At 41.0% G+C, this 21,595-nt stretch overlaps 1 protein-coding gene across 1 annotated transcript in view; it reads right to left on the bottom strand.

Annotated features, from left to right (window-relative positions):
- CHID1 (chitinase domain containing 1) overlaps positions 1–21,595 on the bottom strand; it is a 780,048-nt gene that overhangs the window by 416,793 nt on the left and 341,660 nt on the right. The window contains exon 11 of the mRNA XM_029582484.1: positions 2,331–2,486. Coding sequence (XP_029438344.1) covers positions 2,331–2,486 — 156 coding nt within the window. The remainder of the gene's footprint in view (positions 1–2,330; positions 2,487–21,595) is intronic.

The following is a 21,595-nucleotide window of genomic DNA, read 5'->3' as shown; positions in this document are numbered from 1 at the left end:
AAATTAAATAAGCATAATACTACTACTACTATTATTTCTAAAGTTCTGCTAGACATTTGCAGCGCTATACACATAAGAGACAGTCCCTGCTCCATGGAGCTTGCAATCTAGTACAGACATCTGTGCCAAACAAGAATCCATGGGAAATGAATTTATTATAGAAAAGTACTTAGGATTTAAAATTAGTTTTAAAAAGGTGGGGTTATTTTTGGATTTGAATATGGCCAGATAGAGAGCATCCCGCATGGACTCAGGAACACTATTCCAGGCATACAGCATAGCAAAGTGGAAAGCGTGGTGTTGGCACTGTAGGAGAAAACCACAGATAAGAACTTGATGAATGAAAGGAGTTCATGAGGAGGAATGTAGGGAGAGAGAAGATAGGTAATAAGGAGCTAGAGTGAAAGCATTTATCGGTAAGAGAAGCTTGAACTGTATGTATAATATTTAAGGGATTACTAGAAATTATTTATCTTGTCTGAGTTTCTCAAATAGGCTGTAAAGCTCCATAGAGCAGGGACTGTCTCTTTTTTTTGTATTAAGGATTTACACGAGTAAATGTAACTACTATTGTGGCAATTTTCAAAAGCCATTTATCTGCATAAAGCGCACTTACGTGGGTAAATCCTTTGGACAATTCAATGGCATTTAGTGTTTACTTTTATAAAATATGGAATACGTGAGTGTCTATGCTAATTTTTAAACACTTAAAATTTTGAAAATTCACCCTTAAATTCACTCAAAGAATGCTTTCTGAGCTGAAAGCATTTTGTGCATATAAATCATGGCTGAGAGACTCCACCTCTTCCCTGAGTTTAAAATTCAGTCTGTGCTGAGTGCACATTTGAACTCGGGTTTTGTGCACACATTTTCCACTTAGCAAGCTTTTTTAACGTCTCATGCATTAGCATACCATTAGCGTACTACATCAGGATTTAAATACATTTTTAATCTGTGTGTTATAAAACTGAGAACTGAATTTCAGTACACAGTTTTAACCCTCATGCTACTGCATCAGCCCCTGAGTGGGTACCTGGGGCTAACGGAGATAAAGTGTCTTGCCCAAAGTCATAAGGAGTGTCAGCGGGGACAGTGGGATTTGATTTGAACTGTGTTTTTCCTGATGCTCAATCTATTGATCTATTCATTAGGCCACCCCTTCCCACGCGAAGGCAAAAAGAACTGAGTAAGTCTTGTTAGACCTGTCCAGGCTGTGCCTGACTGAGGTCAGAATCTCTTCCTCACTGTGATAAAATGTTTTCAGGTAGAATCACTACAGATCCTATTCAGTAACATATCTCTGTCTGAATAAGCCAACGTGCTTGGCCAACTCATGGGTAAGGTGATTGCCAATGGAATTTGTCTAGGTGACCAAGACATTACCTGTGTACATCTCACAGGCTGAAAAATGCCTTCTCCGCAGCACCCAAAAGTTTCATAAAGCACAGATGTCTGCAGAAAAATGGAGCAGAGCACGACTGAGGAAGGTACAAACAACAATCTCATATTGAATTTCCTGCACATTAAGTACTACATTGCTGGCCCGAAATTTCAAGTGGAAACTCCACAGGGCGTTTTGCTTTGAAAATTAGCTTGCAGATCAAGGAAGCTCCCTGAGGGGTTTGAAATTTGCTGCCTTATTCCTAAAGGTGGTGCTATAGCACCAATGTCACTGAAGGCTACTCCTCACATTTCTGTACCATTCTTCACCTTTTAGATATAAGCCTAGACTTAGCTAGAATCTAAGGACGCTTTATTTTTATTTCATATTCTTTGTAAACTGATACATAAATATGCATAAATGTTATTTTATTCCAATAGTCATCCAAACATTTCAGAAACTATTTTAAAATATACTGCAGTAATCTTTATATTAATAAGGAGATTACTAGAGTTGGGTATTCCAGTCCCCTACCTTCAGGACTAAAAGGGATATTCTTTGTGCTGTTGGTTAAGATTTCCAAAAGCTTGTTAAGATACATACATTCACCAATAGGGCAACATATCAACAGAGCTCATCAGTCATGGAAATGTACAGAGCACTCCACTGGCCAGTACTCCACAGCCTGATAAACAAAATAACATTTGTGTGCATTTTATCTCCGCCTGTGAGAGAAGGGCTGCTAACTGAATTTTAATAGTCACCACAATTAATGCTAGAATTCACTATCATCTTTTGTTTCTACAAATTGTAAGTTATAGGTAGGAGCAGACATATTCCCAAGTATCCTCTGAAGAAGTAACTTTCGTTGTTACATGACATATTAAAATATGTGCTGGGTTTTTTTTCCCCATTGCCCCTCCCACCTGCAGTGTTGACATAACCTTACCTGTCCCCAAGGATAGGCTCTCCAGAGGCTCCCAGTGCTGAGTAGTCCATTCCGTAGAAATTAAGCCCCAAAAGAATTTTACTTCTCCACTTGGATTCAGGATCCAACATCTGAACACAAGCTCGTACCCAAGGAAGAGGAGAATTTGGACCAGGCCTGTGGGATGATAAGCACTTTTTAAAAAAAAAAAGGGTTCTTAAAACTGGCAAAGATTACAGTCAGCAATAATTACTCTGACAGATGACAAAATAACTGCGGCATGGCCATTCTCCAGGGCTGGCAGCCGCTTAATGCAGGGCAGCCCAAGAGATCTAGGGTGGGCAGCTTGTGCAGCCTGAAGACTTCGGATGATTTGTCTCGAACATTTTCTTCCAAATCCCTCTATCAAATAGGCCCATTATAGCTACTACAGATCCCTCAGAGGAGGCAGCACGAAAATAGAAAAACAGAACTCTCTTTCTAGTCAAAAGAATAAAAACTATTGCCAGTTAAAATAAGACTTTGTTAGACTATATGGCAGTGCATGCACTGGCAGCTCCGAAAAATAATTCTGAGTTTATCCTCCCATAGCTCTAAATGTCCACATAAATAATGCACTTAGGCGGATTTTGTCTATCAGTGGCTGGAAGGGTGTGCATGCATTCCCCAACAGCCAGACCCCACCAGCCAAAAACATCCGGGTCCTGCTTCCATCTCTTCCCATGAAACCACAAACAATGACCTCACCAGTTCTCCAGGACCCAATTTTTCCTCCACCCCAGTCCTTACCCCATCATGGCTCCAGGAATCCCCTACCTCTCCCCCCACTCCAGCTCTTACCCAGTCATGGATCCGGAGACAGAAGCTAATCCCAGTCATTCCTGCCCAGATGCTCTGGGATTCTAAAATGGCCACCAGTCAATCTGAGGCCAGAGCCATTATGTTGTGCTGCATTATTCTGCCATACAACAAAATAGCGCCAGCCTCAGGTTCCCTGGCAACCATTTTGGAATCCCAGGCAGTCAAGCAGAAGCAACTAGGAATTCCTCCTGCCCTCAGAAGTGCCATGGCATCAGGAAGGGGTAAACGTGGGGTGGTGGGTGGTCAGGGGAGCCTGTGCGTTGGGCCATGAGATTGGGCCCTACCTACCAAAAAAATCCAGAATGACAAAAAGTAAAAGTATGTTTACTTTATTTTACTTTTTATCAATCTGGATTTTTTTTTTGGGGGGGGGGGGGTGACTTTTTGTCCACTTGATTTTATGTGAGCTAATGGAAGGAGGGGAGCTTGTGTTATGGGGACTGGGGAGAGGGATAAGGAGACTGGGGAGAGGGACAAGGAGCATTGGGTTCAGGTTGGTGACGGGAGGGGGGGGGGGGGGGCAAAGTATGCCTGGATTGAGCCGAAGAGGGGGTGTAGAGTCCTCTGGGGTTGGGCTGGGAAGCTGTAGGGGCCAGGGTATGCTAGGGCTGGTCCACTGCTGTGGGGTCTGGCTGGTGAAGAGGGTCGGTGGGGTTCAACTGTGGGGGATGTGTTGTAATGTACTGGGGGTCAGGCTGGGGAGGGTGGGGTCAGAACATGCTATGGTCAGGCTGAGAGTGGGGCAGAAAGCACTAGGGCTGGGCCTGTGAGGGAGGAATGGCCGGTGATGGGTGTCATTTTGGTGAGGTTGAGTTGGGGAAAGTAGGGCAGAGTGTGCTGGGGTTTAGGCGGGAGGGGGTACATTGGTCTAGGAAAGGGGCCAGCGTACTGGGGTTGAACTAGAGAGGTGACAGAGTGTGCTGGGTTCAGGCTAGGAAAGAGGGAACAGAAAGTACTGGGGCAGTGAGGAGGATGGAGGGAGTGGTGGGACGATGGAGGTCAGAGTATGCTGGGGTTAAGCTAGGGGAGTGGGTGGAGGAGTATCCTAGCGGTTAGAGCAGCAGGCTACGACTGAGGAAAACCAGGGTGCAAATCCTGCTGTCACTCCTTGTGATCATGGGCAAGTCACTTTACCCTCCATTGCCTCAGGTACAAAATTAGATTGTAAGCCCTATGGGGATAGGGAAATACCTCCAGTACCTGAATGTAATCCACTTTGATGTACACTTTGAAGTGCCCAAAAGCAGAATCTTAATAAATAAATAGAAACATAGAAATAAATGAATAAAATCTTCCCTAAGAGTCCCTTTAACCCCTCGGTCATCTAACGGTCCAACTGACTCCCTCACAGGTTTCTTGCTTCAGATATATAAATATGTTGTTATGAGTTTTTGCCTCTACGGCCAACTTTTCAAATTCTCTCGTCGCCTGTCTTACCAATGTTTTACACTTAACTTGACAGTGCTTATGCTTTTTCCTATTTTCTTCAGATGGATCCTTCTTCCAGTTTTGGAAGGATTTTTTTGGCTAAAATAGCCTCTTTCACTTCACCTTTTAACCATCGTTTTGCCTTCCTTCCACCTTTCTTAATGCGTGGAATACAACTGGACTGCACATTTAGGATTGTATTTTTAAACAATGTCCATGCCTGTTGAACACTTAACCTTTGCAGCTGCACCTTTCAGTTTTTTTCTAACTATTTTCCTCATTTTATCAAAGTTTCCCTTTTGAAAATTTAGTGTTAGAGCTGTAGATTTACTTATTGTCCCCTTTCCAGTCATTAGTTCAAATTTGATCATGTTATGATCACTATTGCCAAGTGGTCCAACTACCATTACCTCTCTCACCAAATCCTGCGTTCCACTAAGAATTAGATCTAAAATAGCTCCCTCACTTGTAGCTTCCTGAACCAATTACTCCATGAAGCAGTCGTTTATTCCATCCCTTGAGAAATCCTCTTTCCCTTCTTTCCTCCAGTGAGTACCTTTTGAGGAAAGAAGGAAAGGGGACAATATGATAGAAACCGAAATTCATTTGGCTTGGATAAAATGTATGCAAATGTAGCCAAGACTATTCATTGTGAATATCTTGCAATCCAGGTCAAATCTCAGGGACTGGATTTGAAAACCACTTGTATTCTCTAGGTATCAATTTTTTACAACTTCCTAATGTATAAGTAATTCTAGGGAAGAGGATTACAAATGGGGTGTTTCAGACCTAGTTTTGCTGAAGGAAAATATTTACATAGGACGTAAGCCATGGGAAAAGCCTTGAGAAATCCTAACATTGCCTGATGTTTCACGCTTTGGAAAAGAAGAGGCAATCTGACATTTCATTGCATAAAACAATGAACTTAAATATTTTTAGAAAATTTTTCATTCTGAAAATATCTCAGAATGATTTAAATGACATAGACACCTGTGCTTTAGCACTTTTTTAAAAGGGTTTCTTTAGATCTAACAACCAGATTTCAATATATTCTTAATAGCTGGACTGGTACTCCAGGTAAAACCCCTAAAAACGTTAAAAAAAAAAAAAAAAAATCAGCTATAAAGTTACATAAGCTGTGTTATTCCTTAAATGATTGTTCAATCAAAAATATCAGAAGAAACAACCTTCTCAGCCTTAATGTGTCTCTCATTGTTGAAAAAATGTTTTCATTTGATCATTACCTAGAAAAAAACATAATGCAGAGCAGACTCAGTGCTTTTTAATGTGATTAGATGACGTTTTCCTCTCTCCTGCCCCAGAACCGGCAGAAGTATTAGGCAAGGGTAGGCCGTGGCCTAGGGTGCCGGAAGTGGATGGGGCAGCAGAGTACCTGGTTGGGGTCATTTGTCCTGTGCGATGAGAGAGAGCGAAAGAGAGATCACGTGATGACATCACCGCCTTGGGCAGCTGGACACCCTTTCACCAGCACTGCCCTGCCCCTAAAAACAATCCCGAATAGCCAGGAAAATCTTCCAGCAGTTCTTGCCATGCGTTTATACTGTCAAAGATATATGGGGCCTAATCTAAACTATGGAATGGACATCAATTGCTACAGCTGAGTAACAGACAAGACAGAGAAAACTATAAAGCAAATATGTATAACTGAAAAGTAATACTGACTTTCATTAAAAAGTTATAAAAATCAATATTATTTCTCTGTCTGATCTGCTAGTCTGCTACAATGATTTGAAGTTCATCCCATAATTTAGGTAGGACTCTCGGCTTATACCAATAATTTTTTTCAAAACTGGCAGCATCTATTTGTCAGGATTAGGCCGGTTTGTGCTCAGGCCTGATCAAGAACTCAGAAAGATGCAGCCTGCTGTAAGACAACTACCTGTTTAAATGGAAACTATGTACAGTACAGTCCCCAGGGACTTCAACAATAACAACTTCATTAGAGCACCGCAACGTGAGCAATCGCACACTACATCACCCCCACCGCCTCTTATTATGTCCCATACATTGCTGAAAACAGATATTGTTTCCACAATTGTTAGTTTCACATTCCCCTTTTTCTACATTTGGGTATAAACCCTAATGCCTTGGCACACTGCCATGCATACCTGTGGTAAGGACAGTGTGAAAGTTATTCTGTGCTATAAGTCCTGATCAACAGCATATCTACAGCCGGATCATGGAGCAATTCAACGTCCATTGGTACTTTCACTTGAGGGTGAAGGTGTTAGTGGTCTCCACCAGAATTGTGTTTCTGTCTGGGTGTTGTATCTAAACCCACTTGTCACTGATCTAAGTGACGCCGTTGCAGTCCCTGTGGATTTATTTGGGGGTATCTCCAGTTTCTTCTGATAGAATGTGTTCATGCTCTCTGTGCAATGTTTTTACCACACATATATGGTTTCCATGCTTTGTCTGTGTCCAGCTGTACCCTCCTCCCCCCACTCCCTTCCTGGTCACATGTATGCAAGAGTGGGAAAGATAAGCAGAGTAGTGCTGGTTCTAAAACTTTTTATATGCTTATTTAGTTTGTTCAGCATACTTCTAAATTTGTAGATTTTGCCATACAGGTGTCAATAGACTTAGTAAAGAAGGTAGCATGGAAAGAAGCCAATGAACCTTCTAACAGCCTTGCTGAGCTTCCTCTGGTAGGTGTGGTTGCAGATTATTGGGAACTTAATCACAGGCATCCAAGATTATTTGTGTTTTACTGTTATTTTAACAATTTGGACTATCTGCTAAAACATCTCATTTGTTAATGAATAATATGATCTTGTGCTTATGCACTTAACATCACTTACAGGTGCAAATTCATTGAGAAAAAGGGAGGTAAACTATAGGCCATTGTGTGTTGGTAAGGACTGAGACAGGACAAACCTAGCAAAGATACTCCAGTTTGCATAAAACAGCAGTACTAGTGGTTGTAGACAGCTATAGTATTTCAATCCAGTGAAATTAGTAGTAAAATACTATTAGAAATTATTTTTCCAGAAAATTCACACAATTCTGCTGCCAGGGAAGGTCTGATAGGCAGTTTATTATGAAAGCTTCCTTCTTGAAGAACCTGCAGTGTATACTATCCTCTTGGATATCTTTTCTGATACCTGGCCATTAGACTAAGATGTACGCCCTCTCCCAGCACGTTGTCGGTCCTTGGTGGCGCAGATGAACTCTCTGCTCCAAAGTCCAACCCAACCAGATTCCCTCTCTCCCCCACCTATCCATCCTACGTCTCTCTCTCTCTCTCCCCCCATCAGTCCAGCCCAGTCACTCTCTTTTTCCACCAGTTCATTCCTGCCAGTTGCTCTCTCTGCCTCCATTAGTCCATTCCCACCAGTCTCTCTCTCTCTCTCCCCCCTTCACCAGTCCATTGCTATCAGTCCATCCCATCAATCTCTCTCCCTCTCTACCAGTCCATCACCACCAATCTCTTTCTCTCCCTCCACCAGTCCTTCTCTCCATCTCCCTCCACCAGGCCATTTCCACCTAGTTTGTCTCTCTCTCTCTGTACATTTCCAACAGTCTACCTTTCTCTCCCTCTACCAGTCCATCTCTACTAGCCTCTCACTCTTTTCATCCAGCAATCTCATTCTTGCCAGTCTCTTGTTCTCTCTTTCTACCAGTCCATCCTGGAGGTTGAAAAGGGATCCACACTCCCAAAAAGGAAGAGATCCTCTAGGTTGCCTTTTATCACATGTAAGTTTGCCAGGGCACATTATATAACATGCACTGCTTAGTACAATCATGAAAAATCTTGAACTTTTGACCCCAAGTCTTCACATAGGAGGCCCGATGGTAGGAAGTATTTTCATTGCTCTCAAGGATAAAACAAAAAGGATAAAACATGAAGAGTTTGTCAGAGGAGTACTTATCTCACTTCCAAAAGCAAGTGGCTTGAAATGAGAAATTTTCACTACTGCTGTCACACTTTCAACCTAGGGGTTAGAGCTGCATTGCATTTGGTTACAAGCTAAATGCATTAAAGAGCTACATGCCCATCAGAGATTGAATGCATTCATGCATGCCGCTCATATTGAAAGATGGCTAAAAATAGGACTTGTATCAAGTCACAGCTCCTTTCCCAGTCAACAAGCAAAGAAATAAAATAAAAATGTGATAAAGCCTTCCAAGACTAAATGTCCAAGCCATTGGTCAAGTGAGCTGGTCTAAAGGAGTATCAATAACACTATCTAGTGTTAAATTCTCAGACCTCCGGCAGTTCTATGTAAGTTTATTTTCCAGCTGTAAATGTGGGCCTTGGATATGCTCTTCTTTCTACACTGTAACAAAGCTTAGATATTTAACTATTGCACTAATCTCTCCTGGCTTTCCTCTTCAGCCTAAGCTTACTTAAGATCTGTGATAATAGTTCCAGGATAGGTATAGAGAAAATAGAGAAGTAGAGCTCGCAGGGAGTCTATGATGCTTGTATTGGATTGAGGAGTGTTTTGATTTGAAGGCAAATGACCAAAAATTAAATGAAAACAAATTTGACAGAAATTTGCATTGTTTCTATTATGACTCTGTCAGAAGTTGTTCACTGTTAAATTAGAATGTGTGTGTAAATTATATCTTTCTGAGTAAAGACTAATTGTAAGTACAGTTGAACCTGGTAAAACAACTGTGTTGGAAGAATGGAAAAGAAAAAAGGTCGGCACTTTGAAGGAAATTAGGTAACCACATTCAGAATATTTAGGGACCTTCGTTTTCAGTTTAAACCGATATTCACCCTAATTTTAGGCTGATTAAAAAGCTGCTCCAGACCTGCAGATGCAGCCAATGGTGAAAGCCAGTGGGGGCCAGAGAGCATGCTGGGTTTCAAGCTCCATCCCTCCAGCAGTGAAAGCGCTCATCTTCCGGTGCCACCCATGCCATGTGTCAAGTCCCACCTCTTCACCTCCCAAGCAACCAAAATACCTGCTGTCTGATGTTGCAAATACATTTGAAGCAGGCCCTGTCTTCCAAAAGCATTTTCCAGCATGTTCCCCGGCCTTGCATTAAAACAGAAGTGCAGTGCTGCAGAGTTTGGGAGCCTCAGTAAGCATGCTACCGACGGAGAGGGAAGAAGCCTGGAGCCACCACTAGTAAGGAGGAATGGGGTTGCACTGGGGTTATGGGGGGGAGGCAGGGACTAGGGAGACAGATGGGGATGTTACTCAGCAGGTGGGCGGGAGAATCTGCTTAATATTGTTTTGTCATGGCTTTTGTCCATCAAAATAATTTCTGATATTTACTTGGAAAACTAATGAGTCATTTTTTTTCAACTGATTTTCTCTTGTTTTTGTTCTGGTTATAATAAACCCTGATAAATTCCCAGGAAAAATAAATCTAATCCCCACCCCAGTGTGCAAGTCCTGCACAGGTGAGGCCATAAAATAATTTATAACTCTTCGGGGCAGGGACCCTGGCTAGCTCTTCTGTCTCCCTTACTTCCCAAGGTGTACACTCTTTCGACTGGGGGAAGAAAGGCATCCTCTCAGGTGCCAGAGTAGGGTGACTGACTTCCTCTCCTGAATTCCCTGGGTGAGATGAATTCCTAGACACCATGTGCTGGGTGCCAAAGAAGATGCAGAGACCACTGGGTTAGTGTTCAAAAATAATACTTTACTGCAAACAGTTCTGAATTACTGGCACAATAATTATGAATCTCCAGCTCCACAGTTCTTTCCCTTTCTCTTGCTCAATTTTATAATTGTATGTTCTCTATTTGTGCAAGAGTCTCTTAACAAGGCTGGGAATGCAAACTCCCTCCTGGATTAGGTTGAGCAGATTGGTACAGGCCCCTTCAGTGGTAGGAAACCCTTCCCAGATGGCAAAAATCTCTCTCTGCACAGAGAGTGAATTTCTCTTTCCGTCTAAAGTTTTGTTGGGTGTCCTCTCTTATTAAAAATTATTTCTTACTCAAAGTTAGATATCCTGGATCTTGATGGGATTCCTGGTAGAAGGTATCCTTGATGGAATTGCAGGTTTCACAGGTCCACTGATGGGTAGGAAGAGTGGCAGAAAAACACTTCCTCCCAGTTCTTGAAAATAAACTTCTTCAGTTCCCCAAAAAGTAAATAACACCAAATCTCCCTTGCAGTGGGAGACAGGCAGGTCTTCCTTATCCCTGGGCATCTAGAGCACAGGGTTCCCCAGTCCCTGCATCCTGGAAGGGCCCAAGTGTTCAGCATAGTCTCCTTCCAAGCAAAAGTCCAAAAAGCCAAATTAGTTCCTGGATAACCACTCTGCACGTTGAGTGAATAGAACAGCCGAGGATCTCGGATGGCTTCCAAGGCTCCAGGTAGGCCCAAAATGTAACTCAAGAAAATCTCCAAACTTCCTCTCAAATCTTCAACTAAGATTGCCCCTAGAGCCCTTTGTGGAGCTCTGCTATAAAACCTTCTGCAGGGGATATCCATTATAGCACCCTCAATGGGAGGGGGTTGCCCATGAATGGATCCTCCTCCTAATTATCCCTTACTGCACTAATATGTATACTCTCAGGCTTATCTGTAACCCGGAAAAGTGCCCGGGTTACATAAAGAACAATAACTACAAATAAAGGTCCCTAGGAATATTGTATCCATTTGAAGGTACAGCTCTTTCTGGTAGATAACTTTCTAGTTGGAAATAAAATATTTTTGATCGCTCTAAGCGAAGGAAATGAGCATTTGCTGAGCGTTCAACAGGCAAAGCACTAGATTGAGGTGTGGAAGATCTGGATGTTAGAGCGTTCTTTTGGTTTGAGTCAATTATGTGGGCTCTGTCCCTAGATATATGGGAGCTCTGCAGGAAAAAAGGAGATGTAGTTGCACTGGAGAAGGTACAAAGAAGGGCGACCAAAATGATAAAGGGTATGGAACAGCTCCCCTATGAGGAAAGGCTAAAGAGGTAAGGGCTGTTCAGCTTGGAGAAGAGATGGCTGAGAGGGGATATGATAGAGGTCTTTAAATCATGAAAGTTCTAGAACAAGTAAATGTGAATCTGTTATTTACTCTTTCAGATAATAGAAGGATAGGAGGCACTCCATGATGTTAGCAAGTAACACATTTAAATCTAATCAGAGAAAATTCTTTTTCACTCAGTTTTGCTCTATTTGTAGCTACAAAGCCTAAGCGATACACTTTCTCAATTCTGATATGGTCCTGAATCTCAGTTAGGCCCAACTCCGATGGCAGCTATTGTTCCAAAATTTCGTGTAGCTTACCATCTGAGATATTGTCGAGGAATCCCACAAACTGTAAGTTAGAGTGTCTTGACCAATTCTCTAGATCATCTATTTTATCTGCTTGGGCTCCGACCAATTTCTCTAGTTTGTCGATCTTAGCAGTCAAAGCCAATGTGTCATCTTCATTTAGGCTCACTCGCCCCTCGAAAGTATCCAGTCATGTGTTAATGTCCAAAATAGAGCCTTTATTGTCCAGAATTTGCAGAAACAAATCAAATCTGGGCGAGAGATCAGCTACTTCTGCTGCTGTTAGTTTGGCCACAGCAGTTTCACTAAGCCCTACCGCCGTAGAAGAATCATGAAATGCAGCCATTTTCCTTTCCACAATAGCTGGTTTTTCCTTGTCCTTCTTTGTCAATTGGGTGGACATGCCCCCGGCTGAAATAGGTCAGGATCACCTCTGATGTAGTTTTGTAAATAAAACTAATATCCTGCGATCTGGATGGTAGAGGATTTAGAGGGAAGGCACCTAGAGCCACAAGAATTGCATCTTTCCCTGCTCACCGTGTCACGTCTTTAACTTTCTATTTATCAATTTCATCAATTTGAAGAAGGAATATACTCTGATTAGTTACACAAATAAAAAAAAACAAAACAAAGAAAATACAAAGTCACAAATAATTACATCCAATACAAAATCATCTCATAAAGAAACATGTTTGAAGAGGCAGAAAATATAGAAGATAAAAGAAAAAATATTAGACATTAGCTTAGCATGTACTTCAAGCACTGATACAGCTAGAGGATCAAAATGTAGACCTGTTAATTACCAGGAGATAAAGATAAAGCACTCCTGGAATTAATAACAGACTTAAGTTGTTCCAGAAGCAAAAACACAAAACAATCGTTATGATATCTAATTACGCACTTTCAGGAATATCTAAGAAAAAAAAAAGAATATCCTAAAAATACAGCCTGGGACCTTAGAACTAGGAAATCTTTCTGCCTCTCTTGTGTGGAGCAAGAAAAATATGAATCATCTGATCGTGAAATAAAGAGGAGATATTCCTAAAATATCTTTTCATCACCTCACTTACTTCCTGCTCTGAAATAAAGGAAACAAGAAGAGTGGAGCGTTCAATAATCAAGGCATTAAAGTCCTTAAGGAAATCAGTGAAATTTTTTAGAACATTAGGCACTTGAGCAAGCTGAGCTTAAGAAGTTCTCACTTTGTTATCAAAAGGAAGGAAAAACCACTTTATTAATAGAAGAAACTATCAGAATCAAAGTGAAAAATTTCAAGAAAATATTTCTTCAAGGTAAGGGAAAATTTCTCCCCCACCACTTTAAGGAAATTCAAAAACCGTAGATCCAAATGCCTGATATGATTCTCAAACTCCAGTCTTTGAGAGAAATTACTCTGATTCTTCACCACAGTCAGATATTCTCAATAACAACCTCTGTAGCAAAAATCTTGGATTTTAATTCACCATGGTGTAGACTTTGTTCAAAAGACGACACATTTTTGTGTTACAGCCTTTCAAAGGGTGACAAAAGCCTACCATCAGGTCCCAAATTGCTTCCAGAGTGACAACTGCCGGTTTAGGAGGAAAAGAGGAAGACTCATCAGGAAACCCATGACTCTCAGGGCCTGGAGCACCAGTCAACATCAAAGCTGCAAATTTCATCGACTCCTCTTGATTCTCAGTGGCAGAAGAAGAAGCCAAGCAATCTGCGAGGCTAACTCCTCCCGTGTCCTCAAACGACGAAGAAGGCAGTGGCCATTGATATACCGAACCTCCACTCACTGGCCCCACACATACACACACACACAAGCGCCAGCTACATGTCATCTCTCGGCACCAGTGGTTGCAGTAGGAAGACAAGTCTTGAAGCCGGCGCAAGCCAAGAATCTGGGGGATGCATGGTGACCTCCCCGGGCAATATGTGTGCTCCTTCACCTATAGTTGCAATGGAGCTAACTGTCCCCACATTCACTGCCAGTCCAGACACATGGGATGGCAAAAGCTGATGCCCAGGAAGAAGGTTGAGAGTCTGAGGGGGAAACATGCATTTTCCCTTTCCTTTTAGACAGCATAGTTCAGGAAAACAGCTCAAAGAAACAGAGAGCAGAGTCAGCTTCCAATCTCACGCCCATTATGATGGCAATTCTGAAAGCCATTTATCCTCCTCTATCCAGCGACAAGTATGTGCATGCTTCCACATTGTGCACACATTTAGCCAGTGTTTAGCCCGACTGAACTTTACCCTACTTGTTCTAATTATAATTATGGAATTTGGGATTGTTTCAGTTCTCCTTTATAGGAGAAAAAAGAGCCAATTTTAATCAGGCTAAACCTTCCTCCCCCCAAATGTCTCCTTTTCTCTCTTACCATATATATATATATATATATATATATATTTTAGGAAGAGAAAGACTTGTATTCAGATATATGTTTTATGTTTAAACGTTTTTTATTCATTTTAATAGCAGTGAACAGTACAACCTTGAGAAAGGTGGTTTCCTGAACCCTCCTCAGACCTCAACGCTTAGTAATACGAACAACATCAATAGAGTATGCCCATCCCCTCCCACCCACAAACCCCACAGGAGACAGGTAGGTGTATTACAAACCATTAAGGCAATAAATCCATCCAATAAATTCCGATCTATAATACCGAGTGATTAATCATTGAGTACAAGGCTACGTATGCGATGTGGGAGTGACTGAAGGTAGGACTGCCAGATAGTAAGAAAGCTCCATCTATAGCGTGGCAAGTGGTGAGAGGCCAGGCATTCCAGTGACATCACTGCATGTAGACAGTTTCTCCAAGCCCAAAAGGATGGGACCTCAGAGGATCGCCAAACTGACAGAATTATGTTTTTGCCCACAAGACAAGCTTTGCGCAGAAACATGCGCGAACCAGGATCTCGAATCCGAATAGGGATATACACCCAAACAGCAGCCATAACGGTGTCACGGGGAAAGTGACATCCAATAAGTCCGCCAGGTAGTCCGCCACATGGCGCCAAAAGCGCAATATGGGAGGGCAGGACCAAAATACAGGAGACAGGGTGCCCATCAGATGTCCACAATGGGTGAAACCCGCTGACTGGGCTATGGTTAAATGAAAGGCTACTTGAGGTGACACATACGCCTGGCTGAGAAATTAAATTGCAATTCTCTATAGTAAATATTGACTGAGATCCTGGTTATGCGCCAAAAACAGACCTTTCAAATATTCTGAGTTACAATAAAGTCGCCATCTCTATTCCAAAGGGAATCTAAGGTGGAGTATATGTCTCCTTCAGAGCATTTCCTTATATATTGGTAGTAAATCGACAGGGATGGGGCTTTAGACTTCTCAAAACGAAACATCTGATCTAAAGTTTGCTATACTGAAGGGGCTTTATAGGTGTCCAAGATGGCCTGGATATAATGTCCAATTTGTAGGTATGGGAAGGTGTGCGTGACCTCCAGTCAGCACACTGCCTGGAACTCTTTAAAAGAAATTATCATCCCATCTTGCGTGAGCAAGTGACACAAGCGGGTGATACCACAGGATGTCCAGACCTTAAAGCTAAAGGATTGTGTGCCCGGTGTAAACTCGGTATTCCCCGACACCAGGAGAAAGTAGGCACACAAGGCGGGTATCTGTAATAGTCTCATCACCTTCTTCCAAGTCTGACGAAGTGGCCTCACAAGGGCTGTACGCTTGAGAAAAGATGGGAGATGCACGGGCTCAGACTGCAGTACATACACGGAGGTCATCGGGGCCATTAAGGCCTCAGAGTATAACGGGGTATTCAGAAATATTTTTTATAATTCTTTTATTAGTAACAATATGAAAATTACTACAAGTTAGTTATAATCATTTCTTTTATACGTATAATTTGCATAATAATCATAATCTTGTGCTCAGCTATAAGTATTATTAAAAAGCACAAAAGCAATATCCCAAATCAGTTCTCTTATTCATTCAGCCTGGGAAGAAGGTAAGGCGTGCCACAAAATAACATAGACACATGCCTCAGCAAATATGCTAGCCTTCTCCCAAATTCTCAGGCTTTCTGTACCTCCTTATGTACCTGATTTTTACAATATCTTGTGTGTAATAAATCCTTGCTCCATGATGCCAGGACACATTTTTCCTATGTCTCATTATTCACTTACTCCCACCCTTACATCCCTCTTGATTATATTTTTATCATATATTTTCCAATTTCCCCTTGTGTAGGGATACAAAACTTCACAGTGAACTATAAATGCCATCAAGTGTTGGATGAATATATTTTATTTCCCCAATCCCTTACATCAACTACACCAGCATCTGCTTCCCCTTTTGGTATTCCCACTTCTGTCTTGTCAAAAATAAATCATCAGTCAGGGTCTGCACTAAAGTCCTCCGCATAGCTTTTTGCAATGCCAACCAAAGGGAACAATTAGTATTGCTTATAACGTCTGTTTTCCTTGCCACCCACAAGTTTCCCTTGCTCATACATCTCAAAATAGTATTCTGCAGAAACAGGCACCACAGTGAGAGTAGGGCAAGGGTAAAAAGTTAACACTTTCCAAGGTTCAGGCTCTCCAGATGTATCTAGATATTCACCTTCACACTGGATTGAGGGGAGGCATTCCGCAGGATGGGACAGAAATACAAAGCACAAATATAGGATTTCCAAATCTACAGCTCATGTGGTATTTTCCAGCAGACCTTTGCCCACAGAAAAAGCATCTGCAAAGACAGCAGGCACTTTGTACCTACTGCAGTTTCCAAAGCGAATGAGACCAAGAATGAAGAGATATGCAGGATGAAGAGATATTACAAATAATGGATTATGACAAAATTGAAGGGCTACTGTCCTCACTCAATACAATCAAACATACACAATATGTGAGGATTAATTATGTCAACATTTCATCTGTTTATTTTTCACCTTCAGAAATTGGTATCAGACTGTGTGCTCAATCGCTTAGGCTCTTGCCCTATATAGGGCTACAACCTCTTTCATGATGGCAATGGCACTAGAATAGTAACTTCATTTACGAATTTCACTAATGTACTCTTTTTATTATATATGCCAATTTTTAACTTTTTAATCGTTTAAAAATTTTTTTTTTAAATTTTTTTTACTTATCTTGCCAAATTCATGACAACCTCTCCGCACCGTTGTGTGAACTTGTCCCGTAAATATCCAAATCAACTGCCTGACAGGCAGTGCTATCAACCAATATGTGTGTGTGACTGCTAAAATTCTACCCTCCCGACATTGCAATGTTTCGGCAGCACAGCTCGCCTGCTTCAGGGGATTCCTCCTGATAAGAGAATATGAAATACCATTTTCATTAGTACACTATTCACATTTACTGGTATTTTTTGCAAACATTGTACTGTTAAACATAGAACACATATCTTTACTATCCATTGCCAGTTTTTTAGCGCAAAACTTACAGCACACATGCGGTCAATATATATTCACCACCACTCCCTTATTTTTAAACCTCCCCCTATCTTCAACAATTTTACTGTCTCCATTTCAATAAGATTCCTTTCAAACATTATTAGACATAAGATGCTCAACACAACGGTACTTACTCGTTTTACTGACCATTACCGGTTCCTTCCCCACAGCACAAAACTGTCAGCGCAAACGCTCAGTATATACTGACCATTACTTCCTGGTTTTTAAACCTCCCCCTGTCTTCAGTATCTCACCAATCAGAGAAAAACTTTCAAGTTCCAGCCAATCTCTTGTGTTCAGAGTGCATTAGCATTTTGAAGAGCTTTTCTAAAACATTCTTATGTTTAAAGTTACCTCCTACCCTTAATTCTAAAACATTTCAATGTTTGTAGTTCCCTCCTGCCCTTAATTCTCAAATAATCAAAAGAGCCTGCTACCAGTTCGTATGGGCACTCACTGCCTACATAAAGACTGACCAGTCTAACTCCTTATTTAAGCCCGATGGCTCCATAGTCCGCAACTTAAAAATCCACCTTTGTTCTTGTTGTAGTAATTTTAAATTGAAATCACCTCCCCGTATATCCTGCTTCAACACTTCTAGCACTGTACATCTCATGCTACTAAAAGAATGATTTTGTTCGATGCAATGTTACACCATTGGTGCTTCTAACCTCATAATTTTAAAGCACTCCTGTGCTCAATCAAACGTGTTTTGAGGCTTCTTACTGTTTTCCCTATATACACCAATGCGCAGGGACACCATATAGCGTAAACCACTCCTTGACTGATACAGGTCGACCTTGCCTGAGGTTTATAAAAACGTAGTTTCTCTATTGGAATGCTTATATTAGAACAAGCATTCTCACACACGGTGCATGCACCACATGGGAAATGACCCAATGTTATACTCTCCTGTACTTGAAATGTTTTAAACATAGAATGAACTACTCGGTCCTTAATGTTGTTGCCTCTTGTGAACGCCACCCACGGCCGTTCAGCAAATACCTGGTGGACCTGTAGGATGTACTAGTGCTTTTTGATGCTGGTAGTAGGCTCTGGTAGTAGGCTCTTTTGATTATTTGAGAATTAAGTGCAGGAGGGAACTACAAACATTGAAATGTTTTAGAATTAAGGGTAGGAGGTAACTTTAAACATAAGAATGTTTTAGAAAAGCTCTTCAAAATGCTAATGCACTCTGAACACAAGAGATTGGCTGGAACTTGAAAGTTTTTCTCTGATTGGTGAGATACTGAAGACAGGGGGAGGTTTAAAAACCAGGAAGTAATGGTCAGTATATACTGAGAGTTCGCGCTGAAAGTTTTGTGCTGTGGGGAAGGAACCGGTAATGGTCAGTAAAACGAGTAAGTACCGTTGTGTTGAGCATCTTATGTCTAATAATGTTTGAAAGGAATCTTATTGAAATGGAGACAGTAAAATTGTTGAAGATAGGGGGAGGTTTAAAAATAAGGGAGTGGTGGTGAATATATATTGACCGCATGTGTGCTGTAAGTTTTGCGCTAAAAAACTGGCAATGGATAGTAAAGAGATGTGTGTTCTATGTTTAACAGTACAATGTTTGCAAAAAATACCAGTAAATGTGAATAGTGTACTAATGAAAATGGTATTTCATATTCTCTTATCAGGAGGAATCCCCTGAAGCAGGCGAGCTGTGCTGCCGAAACATTGCAATGTCGGGAGGGTAGAATTTTAGCAGTCACACACACATATTGGTTGATAGCACTGCCTGTCAGGCAGTTGATTTGGATATTTACGGGACAAGTTCACACAACGGTGTGGAGAGGTTGTCATGAATTTGGCAAGATAAGTAAAAAAAAATTTTAAAAATTTTTTTAAACGATTAAAAAGTTAAAAATTGGCATGTATAATAAAAAGAATACATTAGTGAAATTGGTAAATGAAGTTATTATTCTAGTGCCATTGCCATCATGAAAGAGGTTGTAGCCCTGTATAGGGCAAGAGCCTAAGCGATTGAGCACGCAGTCTGATACCAATTTCTGAAGGTGAAAAATAAACAGATAAAATGTTAAGACATAATTAATCCTCACATATTGTGTATGTTTGAAAATAATGGATTATAACATTAAAATACATTGGTATGATCTAAAATCTATGATTCTCATTTATATTTTTACAAAGTCAATTCTAGACCATCTGTAATTTCCTGCAGGCTAGTAAATTTGTTACCTTGCTAACTTGATATGTAGGAAAAAAAAAAAAAAAGCAACTTAGTCCAAATGCAACTCCTCTTCTACAATTATTGTGATGCCTTGCATCAATTTAGAAATTTTCTGGATTTTTCATGGTTTATGATATGGAACTGAGGAAATGAACAGCCATGGGGAGCCACACTGCATTTGTTTAAAGTTCGAAGATTAGTACTGCTCAGCAGAACTGGCTGATCTTCTTGATTTAATCTGCATTTCTCTGCTGCTCTGCCCCACTAGAAGATGAAATTAAACAAATTTACAGAAGTTATTCCATTATACTACCTTGCATCAGACTAGGTTCAGATCTGCTATCCTTCAGGAAACTTGACTCTTTGAAGCAGCTTTTGGGTCATAGCTCTCTTGTACAGGGGCTTCCATGGTAACCCCCCCCCCAATATCCCTCTACGCATGCAGTACTATAGACATATTAATCAGCAGCATTAAACATATCATGGAAATTAATTCTGTACTTCACAGTATCTATACTGTTCCTCCAGAACAGACATCAACCGACTGCCAGTATGATCCCACACTATACACTGATACTAATGGTGTCTTTGCACTGTACATTTTTGTGTGCTGTATTCAATGCCATTTTGTAAATATAAGTTTGTTTGTATATACCTCCATTTTATATCAAAATGCAAAAATTATTTCTTATACACTGTGAGGTCGATTTTAAAAGCATTGCTCGCACAAATATGCCAACATACACGCATATGTGGGCCACACGTGAGCAATGCAGATTTTATACACCGCATTTTATGCACATATATACACATGCGTGTGTGTCAAAAATAAGGGGGGTGGAAAAGGGGCGGGCATGGGCATTCTGGGACATGGCCAAATTTTTAAAAACCGGAGGCTGCAGCGCATAGTGGCTTGTTAGCCACATAACTACTGCTGCTCTAGACAGGAGCAAGCTTGCAGATCTTGTGGTTTAGGGCTTACTGAAAAGAGTGAGGGGTTCGGGTGATCCGGGGGGCATGCAGGATAAAGAACCAGGATGGTCCGCAAACTGGGGGATTAATTGGAAAAACTGGAAATGTCCCTTGTGTGAGCATGTTTTAAAATCCACTTAGAGATGCATGTTGAAGCCGGAAAAGTCCAGTGGAAGATATGAAATGTAGGGTTGCTTGAATAACCTCTTAAAATTAGGAGCATTCTTGGGTACAATAGGCATATTTTAAATCATATGTGGGCAAATGCATGCATGATTTCAAATTCCAGTGTATCTCCACTTGTGCCAAAACATGCATGTACAGGTGTACATGCGCTCATTTTAAAATTAGCCTATGCATCCATTTTGTGGTGTAATACTAGTCATTTTGCCCTGTAAATATTGCTGTCATCTACTATAATTGACTGTCTACTGCAACAACTTTTAAACTCTCCTGTTGGAAAAATGTGATATAAATAAATGACGATGATGCTGAATACTTTGCAACACAAATTCAAATTCTGCTTGAATCTTCTATTTCATTTTTATCTCCCTTTTTGATACAGTGGCCAAGATATATCATCATCACTGTTTTAAGTTCTATATTAGGAGTTACCACCCAGGAAAAATATCTAGGAGTTATAGTGGATAGCACATTGAAATCATCGTCTCAAGTGTGCAGCAGCGGTCAAATAATCAAACAGAATGTTAAGAATTATTAGGAAGGAAATGGTGATTAAAAAGCAGAATGTCATAATGCCTCTGTATCGCTCCATGGTGAGACCGCACCTTGAATACCATGTGCAATTCTGGTTGCTGCATCTAAAAAAAGATATAGTTGCAATGGAGAAGGTACAGAGAAGGGCAACCAAAATGATAAAGGGCATGGAACAACTCCCCTATGAGGAAAGGCTGAAGAGGTTAGGGCTGTTCAGCTTGGAGAAGAGATGGCTGAGGGGAGATATGATAGAGGTGTTTAAAATGTATTTATTTTATTTAGGTTTTTTATCTACCAGCATTCATGAACAAGTCACATCATGCTGGTTTACATAGAAACAAGGGGTGCATAGAACAGTAGAACTAAACTTGTGCAAGGGGAAGCAGTTACAAAAAACAGGGGTAAGATAACTGGGAGAGAGAAAAAAGAGGAACGTGGGGCGTAAGATTTATAAAGAGATAATTACTTAACAATAA

Source organism: Rhinatrema bivittatum, chromosome 17, assembly GCF_901001135.1.
Source record: "Rhinatrema bivittatum chromosome 17, aRhiBiv1.1, whole genome shotgun sequence".
Taxonomy (NCBI): Eukaryota; Metazoa; Chordata; class Amphibia; order Gymnophiona; family Rhinatrematidae; genus Rhinatrema; species Rhinatrema bivittatum.
Note: the sequence above shows the minus strand (reverse complement) of the source record. Positions and strands in the feature narration are given on the sequence as shown.